Source organism: Pundamilia nyererei, unplaced genomic scaffold, assembly GCF_000239375.1.
Source record: "Pundamilia nyererei isolate P.nyererei 1_Seehausen unplaced genomic scaffold, PunNye1.0 scaffold00017, whole genome shotgun sequence".
Lineage (NCBI taxonomy): Eukaryota > Metazoa > Chordata > Actinopteri > Cichliformes > Cichlidae > Pundamilia > Pundamilia nyererei.
Genome location: NW_005187418.1, coordinates 3,453,315 through 3,465,709, shown reverse-complemented (window position 1 = coordinate 3,465,709; position 12,395 = coordinate 3,453,315). Strand labels below are relative to the sequence as shown.

At 37.8% G+C, this 12,395-nt stretch overlaps 2 protein-coding genes and 1 non-coding gene across 6 annotated transcripts in view; 1 reads left to right on the top strand and 2 right to left on the bottom strand.

The window, feature by feature from the left end:
* Nucleotides 1–1,750, bottom strand: part of LOC102194388 (LIM and SH3 domain protein 1-like) — an 11,917-nt gene extending 10,167 nt beyond the window's left edge. For 2 of the 3 annotated variants that reach the window (XM_005725847.1, XM_005725849.1), the window contains exons 1-2: nt 1,570–1,750; nt 528–622 (exon numbers count right to left, since the gene is read on the bottom strand). In XM_005725847.1, coding sequence (XP_005725904.1) covers nt 528–622; nt 1,570–1,638 — 164 coding nt within the window. In that variant the 5' untranslated portion in view covers nt 1,639–1,750. The other variant, XM_005725848.2, reaches the window with a different exon arrangement.
* An 827-nt stretch (nt 1,751–2,577) lies between these two features.
* trnac-gca (transfer RNA cysteine (anticodon GCA)) lies at nt 2,578–2,649 on the top strand. The gene has a single exon. It is a non-coding gene; the product is annotated as a tRNA-Cys (tRNA).
* An 886-nt stretch (nt 2,650–3,535) lies between these two features.
* The window catches only part of LOC102193914 (plexin domain-containing protein 1-like), a 16,705-nt gene continuing 7,845 nt past the window's right edge, over nt 3,536–12,395 (bottom strand). The window contains exons 2-13 of one of the 2 annotated variants that reach the window (XM_005725845.1): nt 11,312–11,472; nt 7,951–8,094; nt 7,796–7,865; nt 7,573–7,695; nt 7,369–7,487; nt 7,139–7,238; nt 6,790–6,885; nt 6,618–6,699; nt 6,489–6,549; nt 6,286–6,403; nt 5,019–5,176; nt 3,536–4,283 (exon numbers count right to left, since the gene is read on the bottom strand). In XM_005725845.1, coding sequence (XP_005725902.1) covers nt 4,158–4,283; nt 5,019–5,176; nt 6,286–6,403; nt 6,489–6,549; nt 6,618–6,699; nt 6,790–6,885; nt 7,139–7,238; nt 7,369–7,487; nt 7,573–7,695; nt 7,796–7,865; nt 7,951–8,094; nt 11,312–11,472 — 1,358 coding nt within the window. In that variant the 3' untranslated portion in view covers nt 3,536–4,157. The remainder of the gene's footprint in view (nt 4,284–5,018; nt 5,177–6,285; nt 6,404–6,488; nt 6,550–6,617; nt 6,700–6,789; nt 6,886–7,138; nt 7,239–7,368; nt 7,488–7,572; nt 7,696–7,795; nt 7,866–7,950; nt 8,095–11,311; nt 11,473–12,395) is intronic. The other variant, XM_005725846.1, reaches the window with a different exon arrangement.

Here is a 12,395-nt window from a genome sequence, read left to right as displayed (position 1 = left end):
GATACTGTAGGCCTCACCTCCAGTAATCGGCATTACTGAACTGTACTTCTGGACCTCGTGTGTTAATGCAAACTCATAATATCTGACTTATAATATGGCATGTTGCAAAGCACAGCCTGTCCAAGAAATCTGTGCTTCAAATTCAATGAATGAAATTCTATGATTTATTAGTCAGTTACTTGGCACTAGTTAGCACACACAGTGTCTGTGTGGATCACCTCTACAGTGTAAGGATGCAGCTTTCTGAACAAGCTTGCTAGCGTTTCCTCATAACTTAGCACTTGACTCTTTCATCCAAATAAGGCTGGCTCAAAAAAAAGCAAGCAAACAAACAAAAAACCACCACGTCTACGTCTGAAATGCTAATGCTGAGGCTTCAGAGGAAAGGTAACCACATCTTTTATATTTCAGATACGGTTTTGTTTCTTTCAAATATACTGCAAGCTCTTAACAAAGAGTCAGATGCTATCCAGCTATTTTAAGTGTTTGTTTTAGTCATCATGGTGGTGCATGCTGTGAACACTCACATAGTGCAGTAAGGTTTCTTCTCAAAGCCTTTGTAGTTCGTCATGCTCAAGGCCATCTTGCAGACCTCACAGCTGAAACAACCTTTGTGCCAATACTAGGAAAAAAGAGAAGAAATAAAGTCTAAAGTATTAGACTTAGAAGAAAATGCATTTCCATCGACACAAATTTAGATCTGTATTAACCTTTTTTGACAGAACACTGTGGAAATCTTGTTCACTCTTACTGGCTGATTGAATTAAATGGTTTTTCATTTGAAAAAATAAAACTTTTTTCTCTCTCTTTCTCTCTCTGAGCGGGGAAATCCCTTGACTCCTCTACATAAGGCCACAGCTGTCCTACTAATCTGTTTCTATTTCTCCCATCGCTTCACTAAAAGATTTCCAATAAGAAATGGTTCAAATGGAAAATGACTGTGAGAAATAATGCTGTGAAATTAGGTGCATTTTTAAACCTATGCACTATGCATATAAACTTTCCCATAAATATATTTTTTGCATTATTAAATAAAAGTCCTGCAGGAAGCCATTTTTCCCAAAAGAAATCAGGAATTGATAACATCTCTGTAACTCAGGTCACTTTGCTTTGATTAAGTCCTTAAATTGATTAGATTATCTTGATTATAAATAATATTCATCTGATTCCACTAAAATGATCAGAGTACATCTATTTGAGAAACCACAGATACATAGATTATTATTGATTATGTAAGATATACATTTTTTTAACATTTGGAGATTTCTAGTTGATTTTTATGTGTATTATCTAGACTTCCATTTTGCATGTTTTTTTTGGCTTGGTTGTGACTGTACAAAATATGCACCCAGTTAAAGCATCACATGAGATATGACTGCATAAAAATATTTTTAAAACTGTAGAATAAAAAAGAACTTTTGCAAGTGGACAAAACTATTTTAAATTTAAAATATCTATAATAAAATTGACAGTATAAGTTAGTCTTGAAACTCACCTGATAAATCTTTGCATACATTAGAGTAAATCACATTAAGGTCAGTGGATGGGCTTAAACTTGTTTCACCTTACCTTATCAAGGCAGTTTATTTTTTCTGTTGGGTAAACTGGTTTATTGCATCTCCCACAGGGCGGATTCATGATTGCAGAAAAAACAAAAACAAGTTTACTAGTCCAAAAGTTCAGGAGTAAAGGACCTGTAATGGGCAGCTGGTACTCGAACCGTCCTCCCGCTTTCTCGCAGGCATTTCAGTTAATATGACCCCAAGGCGAGGAGGAGTCAACTGTGCAGCACGGAGACCTCATGTTGCCTTTACGGGTCGTCGGACATAGCAATTTTACTTCTGGTGTTTACGTAATTAATACGAGATGGTCGTCAAATGTGATTCTATATGATATTTTTAGTAACTTAAAACGAATTAACAACAAAACAAACGAAACCATTGCGCATCATTCAGCGGCCTTTTTAGCTTGTCCAAATATGTTTTGTAAATTACAGGGTTTTCGCATGCCTTGAAGGCAGCATCAGCAGCGTTGAGGAGAAGTGAGGTTGATAACCTTAAAAGGAGTAACAACATAGACTAATCCAAATGTACTGAAATAACGCTTTTAAATAAATAAGGTCGACTCTAAACATAAATTTATCGCGGTAAGCTCTAAATATCTACATTTATAAAACAACAGGGTTACAACTTTTTATTTAAAAAAAAACCCCATACACAGCACTAACACAAAAAATTTAACCAGTAAAGAAAACAAAGAATTTTCCATGCTATTGATGACGTGAATGATAAATAGATATCACCAACTGCTACGTGGGGACATGATAATATCCTGTACTGCGGTTCGACTTTGTTTATTTGACGCCCTCTGCTGGAAACAAGCTCGATTACAACCAGGTCTGCCATTTTGTTTACATTGTTAAGTTAGCGGAAAGCTTCGGACTAAACAAACCTGTGTATTATAATATATGTTGGGATTTATGAGTAAATGCAAGAAACAACTATATAGTATATTCAGCGTGTCAGTACTGAACATGTGGTATATTCATATAGCCAAAACTGGCCTACTTCGTGCATCGGGGGTATAGCTCAGTGGTAGAGCATTTGACTGCAGATCAAGAGGTCCCCGGTTCAAATCCGGGTGCCCCCTCTTTTCTTTCCTTGGTGACTTTTTGTCGTTGCGTTCGTATAAATAAATGTAATAGAAAACTTCACCGATTGCCTAGCGATATATGAAGTTTATTCCTTACTTAACGAACATAATCTCTACGAGTAGCCGTATGTCTTTTTGTCGCTTTTATGTTTCCCACCGCGTCTTAAAATACTATATTCCACCTTATCTAAAAGAAATTCTTCAGAGGGTTTTACCACTAAATTAATTACATGTCCCAATGTGTACTTTTACTTTACTTTTTGATTTTGTCACCATTAGTTGTGTGGAAAATCTCTTTTCTTATTAATCTGCAAAGTTTACAAGTATTTATAGACGTTGCAAGCGGTTAATATGCCTGTATGTTAGCAAAACTATCGGAATATCTGTCTCTGCTCGGTACACACCTTGATCTTTAAGCTCAATATAACAAATGATCACCTTGGCTGCGCTTGTCATGTGGAATTTCGTGTTGTGTTATGGCGCCATCCTGTGGCAATGCTGTGCACAGCCCTAAATACCTTACATTTTTGCAATTTTTAACCTATCATGGGACTTCAGCAAGGAAGGAGATAAATTTCCATCCATCCCAGCTGTCTCAGGGCGAGACAGATGCATTTGCTGTAAAATAAATTTGCATAAAAAATGAATTCCATACATGCAGTCATTTTGAGTTGTTATCACAGCAGTGCTTAAGCTATAATGTAAATTTATTTTTAAAAATTAGATGCACATAAAGTATTAATGCCCACATAAGGTATTTCTCTAATAGCATCTTTAATGCTGTTTCCTTATATTTTAAGGCTCATTCATTTAGTTATAAAAATTGAAAACCATCTAAATAGATGTTAGTCACTCACCAGACTATGACCTTGAGATCAAAATCCAGACTCGTCACCAACTTTTATTAGAAGACATTTAAACAGAAAGGTTCAAAGAAAACCCTCATAACTTCACGTCTCTAAAATTCATCCAAACAACATACGTCCTTATAATCACTATCAGCTATAAAGCTAAATATCTGTCGTAGTGAAGTCCACATAGATATAACATTTTATGAACTCATCGTTGCTCGCGTAGAAGTTTCATGAAACAAAAGTGACTCCATAAAATGGATAAAAACAAAAAACACAGAGTAAAGTTGAGTGGTACATTGATTTGCAGTATGAAGGCTAGTTTAATTCATTCCCTGACAGGCCCTTGCATCATTGGCTTTTGGACATTTGCATCTCATCATTTCTGTACTGCCGTCTTCCTCTCAAACCCTCCAACCCTTAGATAATATGGCTAATCCCCTGTGTGATGGCAAACAGCAAAAGACACAGAGAAAGCTGGCAAGAGCTACAAGAGCAGTTACAGTAAACACTGTCCAGCCTCAAAGGTTGGAGTAAGGACATCTTGTGTTGATGGTCAGCCTGAATGTCCATATTCATCCTCCTGTAGTACCGCAGTTTTCCTCAAGATGGTGTCCTTTCTTCCACTGATTGAGTCCTGCAAGTGCTAGACCCTTAGCAGCAGTGCTCAGCTTCAATGAAACCTTCCTTTTCATGGCCCCCGAGCTCGACTTCAGCATAACTGGAGTGACAGCCCTGATTGCGGAACTTCATAGAGGGCCAGTAGTTATTGGTGCGTCGCTGCAGACAGAGAAACAGTAGTAGGTAAAGACCACCTAGCAGGCAAATGGGAAGATGCAGGCTTCAACCATAGACGGCATAAAAGATGAAATTAGCTACTGCGATGCCTATTGCACATCCATAAATCCCCTAAACTTTACTGCAAGTGCTTTTATGAATTTTAAAGGTGAGTGTTTTCAAGTCAAGAGTGGGTTTTACTGTGAAGCCACAAGCTCATTGGCCCATTGGAGCTTAAAGATCATCAGGAGAGTGTTTCCAGTGTTCAGGGCTGTTTTGTCACAGACTTCTGCAAGTCTTTTTGCAGACACATGAACATCACCCACTTCTCATTCATCAGGTGAATCTGTCATTTCATTGACCTGTGAAATAAACTGGTCACCCAGTGACAGAGTATGCATGCTTACACGTTTCACCTGTCTGAAGTCTGGTAGTTATGTAGACATTATAAAAGATGGACATAATTTCCAGGTTTAAAAGGGAAGCCAATGCAGAAGTGCCTTAAATCTACATTCCTTTTAATACCAGCATCAATGATGTATTTCAACAGTGGCTTAAAACAACTTTACCACCACCATCTGACCATAGCAGTATATTACAGCCCACCAGGTCAAAGTGAAATTAAGGGAAAACATATATTTTAAGACAAGAAAAGGTCCTCTATATTTTAAAAGAAAATTAAAGTCTGTGACCATCCCTACTGCAGAGGGAATGAGAGCTGGATGTTGTTTTTCTGACCTGCATGAGGTAGAATGGTGGAGCCACTGTGGGATGTGTGTTGATGTAGTAAACAGCCAGTAAGGTGAGAGCTACAAGCAGAACTAGAGCAGCCACAACGCCTGCGATGATGGCCGTGTTCTCTGTCATCCCGTTGTTTGGAGGGCTCGTCTGTATATCTGAAAGGAAGGAAGATTGTTGCTCCTGTTAAAGCATTTCTAAATATAGAAATGCCTAGGTAGCTAACTATGGACTTTACTTTGGAAAACTCTGTGGCCAACTTCCTAAAACTAAGTAGGGACGATTTTCGTTTTTAAATTTAAAAAAAAAGAAAGAAATTCATGTTGACTTGTTTGTATTTACAGTAAATCTCCCCAAAATCTGTATACACAGAAAATCAACAGAAAAACATTAAAAAACAATCATCAGTCTCTTCCCAAAGTCCACATGGAAAAACAAATATTTGACTACTTTACTGTTGGACTTTATTAGAGTTGAGTTTGACACTTACATAATCTTTATTTAACTATGATAATAGAACACATGAGATTTAAAATCAGTGGGTTCTTAATTAGCAGAATTTATACAAATAAATAGGTAGAAACATATAGATGAACTTAAAATTTTTGAACATTTTGAATGAATAAATTGTGGTCCTAGGATTGATCCCTGGGGCCTACCCCTGGTTAGATTACAAGCTTTGGAAATCATAGCTTCTGCTCACACACTTCTAATGGTTTCTTCTGATTATTACTGTCAAAAATGAAAATTTAGTTATTCATAAAAAGTGTCCAAGCCAATGCAACAGAAGGCACTCCTATTTGCTTAGGTAGATTTGATTTTACATAAACATGTCTTTGAAAAGATCTACACAAAATCTCATATATAAATACATAGATAAGTTCAGCAATTATTAGTCATAATTTTATAGTGAGACTAGCTTTATGATAAGCTTTCTGTTATTGTTATTTTTTACATTCTGAAAATGTTTGCAAAGATGTACAAGTTTAAATCTGACACAGATTTAGGGGCTATCTACTGTTTATATTGAGTCGTGCAGCTGGTACCTGAATGCTTATGCTCTCTATGGAAATTCAGCTTTAATTCTGTAATGCTCAGAAGTCAGAGAGCTACTAGTAATTCTGCTTCTCCTTAATCTATTCACAAAGGGTCACATTTTGCATGATCCCCCCCAAAAAATAAACAATTAAATATTCCTTCATTAATCCTTCACCAGTTGTGGGACTGAGTTTTTGCTGAAATACCAGCACTGTATTTTCCAACTCACCCCTAGTAACAGGCTGTTCTTCAAGCACTGAAACGGTTGGACCTGGAGAGGAGTGATTAAAGGAGCTCATAGTTGCTTCAGGTAGAACTGTGTTGTAGTCCTCACACATGCCTTTAGCCTGAGTGAATGCCGAAAAGAATGACTCAGGAATCAGTAACAAAGCTGCTCATCTCTCTCTTGTGTAATATGGTAATGAGTCTCACCTCTTCAGGGCAGTTGTAATCCAGCCATTCTTGTCTATGTCGGTCTATACCATCAGAACATCTAGAAATGAAAAGCAAAGTGAGAAAAGGCGAGAATCTCATAACATCACGAATTGAACTTTGTCTTACCGTTGAAGTGTGTTGCACCAGCCACAGCTGCTTGTCAAGTTGGATGTTAGGCAGAGATCACAGGATGTGTGTTGAAGACAAGCTGGGGAACGGGAATCGCATCATTACGCAGTTACGGGGTGAGTAATGAGGCTAGGCTGTCGAACAAAAACTAGTTTGAAACAGAACTTACTGGGCAGAGGTGTGAACTCAAAAGCTGATCCGCTCACAATCTTTGTGGTGTCAATGGCAACACGATGATACTCATAGATAGTACGCCGCTTTGCTTCTATCAAGACAAAAATTGAATGTCAGCCTTTCTTCTGTATTAAGTCTCATGTGAAAACTTAAAATGAAGTCTGTTCTCCATGTTTCTGAGAGGGGACTAACTCCTGTTCAAATTGAACTACTTGTAATGGAAAGTATTTAGTTTCTGCTTTTACTCCTCTGCCTTAACTGGCTTAATAATTTACTAAAATATGAATAATTACTTTAAATTAACAGTAGAGGAAGCATCCCTTTTTTATTTTAAAGGAACTGACCTGACAGCAGTGATGTAGGGAGGTGTCCCATGAAAGCGTCAGATAGTCCAACTTTCAGCGGATGCTCAGTAGAATTTATTTCCTCCACTGGCAATGGGATCTCAAAAAAGAACAGAAGTTTGTTTTGACACTGGTAAACCTGACATTCAAGCTGAGCTGTGTTTTTTACAAAATATTGAAGTGGTGGAATTATATTTTTTGCTACATCTGATTAAAAATACATAACTTACATCTTTGTAGTTGAAAACAATTGTTCCATTTTTGTGGAGCGCTGCCTGGAAAGTAAAAGGCCCCGCTGCCTCTCGGTCCTTTAACCGCACTTTGTCCCACTGCACGACAAATAAATTTCCTGGGCAAAGCAGTATACAAAGGCCAGTCAGAGATACCCAGGAGCTCCCAAACTCTAGAGACTTCATAGAGGAACCTTTACCTACCATTATCCGAGTACCTCACTGTTGAATTTTTAGTAAAGCTAGGGTCAAAATTGGCCATGAGGGGAGCGACATACTGGGTGGCGGTTAGCATTCTGTGAGTTATTTCACCCATGTAGATGAAACCTGAAGAGAAACATTAAGAGAAGTGAACTGTTAAAGATTTTAAAAACACCTCTACCTCATGGTCGAACAGCACATCTTTAAACTGAAGCATGTGACCTACCTCCAGTTGCTATAATAATTTGTCTCAAGTAGTGCCCATAGAAGGGGAAATCAAAGGAGAGTGCCACTCTCTGTGAATAAGAAGACATGTCAGATGTGGTTAAATCTGTCTGTAAATCAGACATTAGTGCTTGAATGTGCGAACGCTCATCTCACCGCTGCTTGTCGATGCGCGTTGGACAGTATGCCGTGAATTCTGACTTGGTTTTTGTGCAGGTTGTCCATATCCACCCACAAGCTTGCAGTCTGTGTGTCTGTTGGACCAAAACTCTGCCATCTGTAGTACTTCTGGGAGTCCTCCTGAGAGAAAGAGGTCACTCATTAGACAAGTTTCCTGAATACATTAATCATGGTGAGGTAGTTTAGAGTAGGTCTCTGTATGAAATAGACTGATTTATATTGAAATCAATGAGTTACTACAGGACTGGATAATTCAAAATGTATACATTTTGGGTAGCTTTAGCCACTCCAAAATAAAGATGCATAGTTTTCAATCTTGTTTTATGTACATTTTAAACTAGTAGTCTAAAGGATTGCTACGTGCATTTCCATATAATAATAACAAATGAAAAAAATAGAACATCTTACCCTTTTACATATCTCTGAGAAGAAATCTTATCAAAGAGAACTCATCTTTATGAACATTTGGGGGATTTTTGCATCCTATTGTACCAGTTTCTAATAGCTAATCAAAACACTTATCATCGTTCTAAACAGATTTCTTACATTTGTGTTTGTACAAGGTACTTTTTTTTAAAATGACCTTCTTCAGAACTTGACTTTCACCAACAGGAGGCAGCATTTTGTGAGTTGGTTTGTTGAGATTTTCCAGTGTTTACATTTTGATATATATGTTTTAAGCTACTCTATTTCCTCTGCTCTTAATGGCTTACTTAGTTAAATAAAGCTTATAATTATTCGCTGCACCATATTGTAGTACAGGTATTACAGGTATTATTACTGGTATTAGATGAAAGTACAGTCTCACCTTTTTTCCTCTTTTTTGTGAAAAATATTTAGGTTAGTGTAAGTGTGAAGTGAAAAAAAAACACTATTTAGTCGATCAGCTCAAAAATAATGTGAAAAAAGCAAAAATGTCGTATTTTGAAAAAACAACTGGGATAAAACTCAGTGAGTCATGCAGGGATTTTTCCCTTCAGTCCTTCCCACATAGTGCCACTTGATGGAGCTGTTTACACATTGGCTTTGACAACAAGCACTTGTGTCTTCATACAGATCTCCAGTCTTGATGGCATTATTAATGTATAGCATAGTTGAAGGTGACAGAGAGCAATGGTTCTGGGGTTTAGTATGGGCTCAGAAAGTGGAGCAGTTAAATGCAGCTCTGGCTGCTCCACTTACAGCAAGTGACCCACTTTTTTCTTCCATCTCCACTGCCTGACACCAGCCTGTATTTTCTAGGGGGATTCTAGGTGAGGAGAATAATCATTTATTTTCCCTCACAGCTGACTGACTTATTGAAGTGACTCTGATTGGACAGGAGATGGAGGGTTTTGGAAATTGGGATCAGGCCTCCCCCTAAAAAAGCAGCAGCAGCAGCATTATAACAGGGTTACTTGTGATCCAATCCAAGTGAGTCACACACACATGCACATACTCGTGCGCAGCCATGCTTAAACAAACACTGTAAGCTGGCAACACAAGTATGTGGTCTGTTTTCAATTTGAATTGTAGGGAGAGGAAGAAAAAAACGTAGAACACAATTTATTTGGGCTAATTTTTACTGAGGCTGATTGAAGTGAAAGATGAGTCTAGGAGGTAAGACACTCATAAAACCTCATCCCATGCACTAAAAACACACACACGCAGACACACACTTCTAAAATAATGACTGGAAAATGGCACAGGACAGTGATGTGCTACAGGCTTTACCTTTGACTAAACTTTATTTTTTCTGGCTTGGCAGTAGCTACTTGACTTGTCAGCACAATATCATTACCAAAGCCATTTACAGTTAGAGTTTGCCTCACATTTATCTCTTCATATTGTCATACACAGATAACAATGAGCTATATTAAAGGTTAAAATGTTGTTAGGGGTCAGCATACCAACCTGTGATACCCCACCCTATGGTTAGGTTAATTCTGCAGCGTTCGTGAAAGTAACTCGTTTCTTGGTTTAAAGATTATAATAACCATGTAAACATCACTATATTGATTGACACTAAAGATTCTTTGGCTTTGGTGTAATGGATGGTTTAGTTTTCCTAAAATAAGTAGGGGATATTTATCCCTCAGGCTAATGTCATTTTAAGTTGGCAGCTATTAATGCCCTTTTTCTTGCAGAACCAATAAATATAAGAATTCTCATTTCTGTAATTCAGCTGACAATGACTTGCACAGCTGTGTTGACCTCATTCTCACTGGTCACAGTTTTTGGGGCAGTTTTTCTCATGCTCTTCCTGGTTGTAGCTCTGTGGCTGTACAGTTTTCTACAACAATGAGCCCTCCATAAGGAAGTATTATGCAGTTTAGGCTAATTTTAGCATAATTTTAGCAGAGTTAGATAATACAATACAAACAGCACATTCTGAAGTCATATGCAGTGACGCAGTCTCAACATACAAACTTAGCAACAAAACTGACTCTGTAGACAGTTCCTCTGTAGAACTTTTAAAGTTCAAGACAGTACAGTTAGAAAATGGCTGAATAATATGGGTTGTTTGGACTGCTCTTCTCTCTAGAAAGAACATAACAGCATGCTAAGGTTTGCACAGTTGCAATCCTAAGTGCCCGTTGGAAACATAAAACCAAATTGAAGATGTTTGGTTATTATGCACAGTGCCATGTTTGCAAAAAACCAAACACAGCATATCTGCTCAACAGGAAACCTCATACCAACTTAGAGTTATGACAGCTGAAAGTGGCTCTATAAGAAACTGTTGGCGGTTTTGGCCATCGCAGTCTTACAAAAGGTTTGCCAACACAAAAACATCTGTTTTATTCTAAATAGGACCATAATTTTCTAAATGAACATTATTCTCAATTGAAAAAGAGTTGGCCATCTAAGAAAAGATAAGATAAGATAACCTTTATTAGTCCCAGACGGGGGAAATTTGTTTTGTTACAGCAGAAAGTGGACAGTGCAAAGTTAGAGAACACTGGAATACAATAAGAATAAGATAAACAATTAAGACAGTAAAGACATTAGGAAAGTGTTTACTTTGGTATGAAATCGACTGATGTAAAGCTCACTTTCTCATGGCCATCTATACAGCTGGACCACAACCAGAGCAGATGCCCCCTGCTGGCCATTAGAGAGATTGAAAGCTTAAGGAACAGCTATACGCTGTGTAGCTTTAGCTTCAAGCATAGGCATGATGTCATTATTTTAGAGCTTACATTAAACTTGATATTTACTGTATGTGTTGTAAGTAAAAGAGCAATGGGAGCGTCATTTCTATGAACAGAATTTAGGCCATATTAAAATAGTTGATTTTCCTACTGTCACTATTGTAATCTAAGGTCTTAGCCATGAATCAGTCATTGCATCTCACCACTATGCGAGTCATGTTGTCAGGCAGGGGACTGATATCAACTCCTCCTCCTCCTTCAGCCTGTGAGCTGCGGGCTTCCCTGTGTTTGTGTGGGGTCTGCTGGTCTCTCCTGGTTCTGTGAAAACTGGACGGATCTTCCAAAGCAGTTCCACTCCATGCATCTAGAACAACACAAGCAGCAGCACACACATACATGCAGATTCATTCACGATGATGTACTTCTTGAGGATTTAATCCATGAATAAATACTCTCACCACATAATCTCTCACCTGTTGTTAACCATCAATTTGAGACATAAGAGTTCAACAAACAAAAAGCCACAGACTTGCTTACTAAATCACAATTACTTTGAGGAAAAACAAGATAATGTAATTATCTCTCAAAATGTGTGAAAACTGTCTTGTAAAATGTAGTTTTTATAGACATTATAATGACTTTGACTTTAAACTCTGTGGTCACATCTGTTCTTTATTGGTTACCATAATCTGGATCATTAACAGGCATACATATCTAAAGAAAATGAAATCCATGTTTAGAGGTCACGGAGCAATAACTCACACAGAGACAGAAATAAGATCAGCACAAACAACACCGTAGATTTTCTATACATCTGTCATGCAGAAATAGGGGCATGATTCCTTTTTAATCATGTGGTGCCAACATTGTTCTTTGTTCAAATAATCCCTGTGTATGTACAAAAGGATTGTGGGGGTTTGTCTGTGTGTGCATCTTTTTAGAGCACTCACATCTCTACTGACCACCTACATTTGTGTGGGCTTTCGTGACATCTGCTTAACAGATCATAGATGGCTGTTTATGTTTTTTTCAACCGATCTATGACTCACTGTCCACATTTTTAGTTGGCAGTTGCAAAATCAGCAGAACTCACTGATAGTTCAACCGGGTTAAGAGCTCATTATTCCCTCTGAAACAGAGGGATTAAATTCCCTTTGCTGTCTGGTTCTGAGCTGTTAGTTCACTGAACTGAGCTATTAATTAACAGCATGTTATGAACATTCCCTTCAGTGTGAGAAAGATGAACCCCGTCTCGAAGTTATGGCCAAAATTATGTGGATAACACAC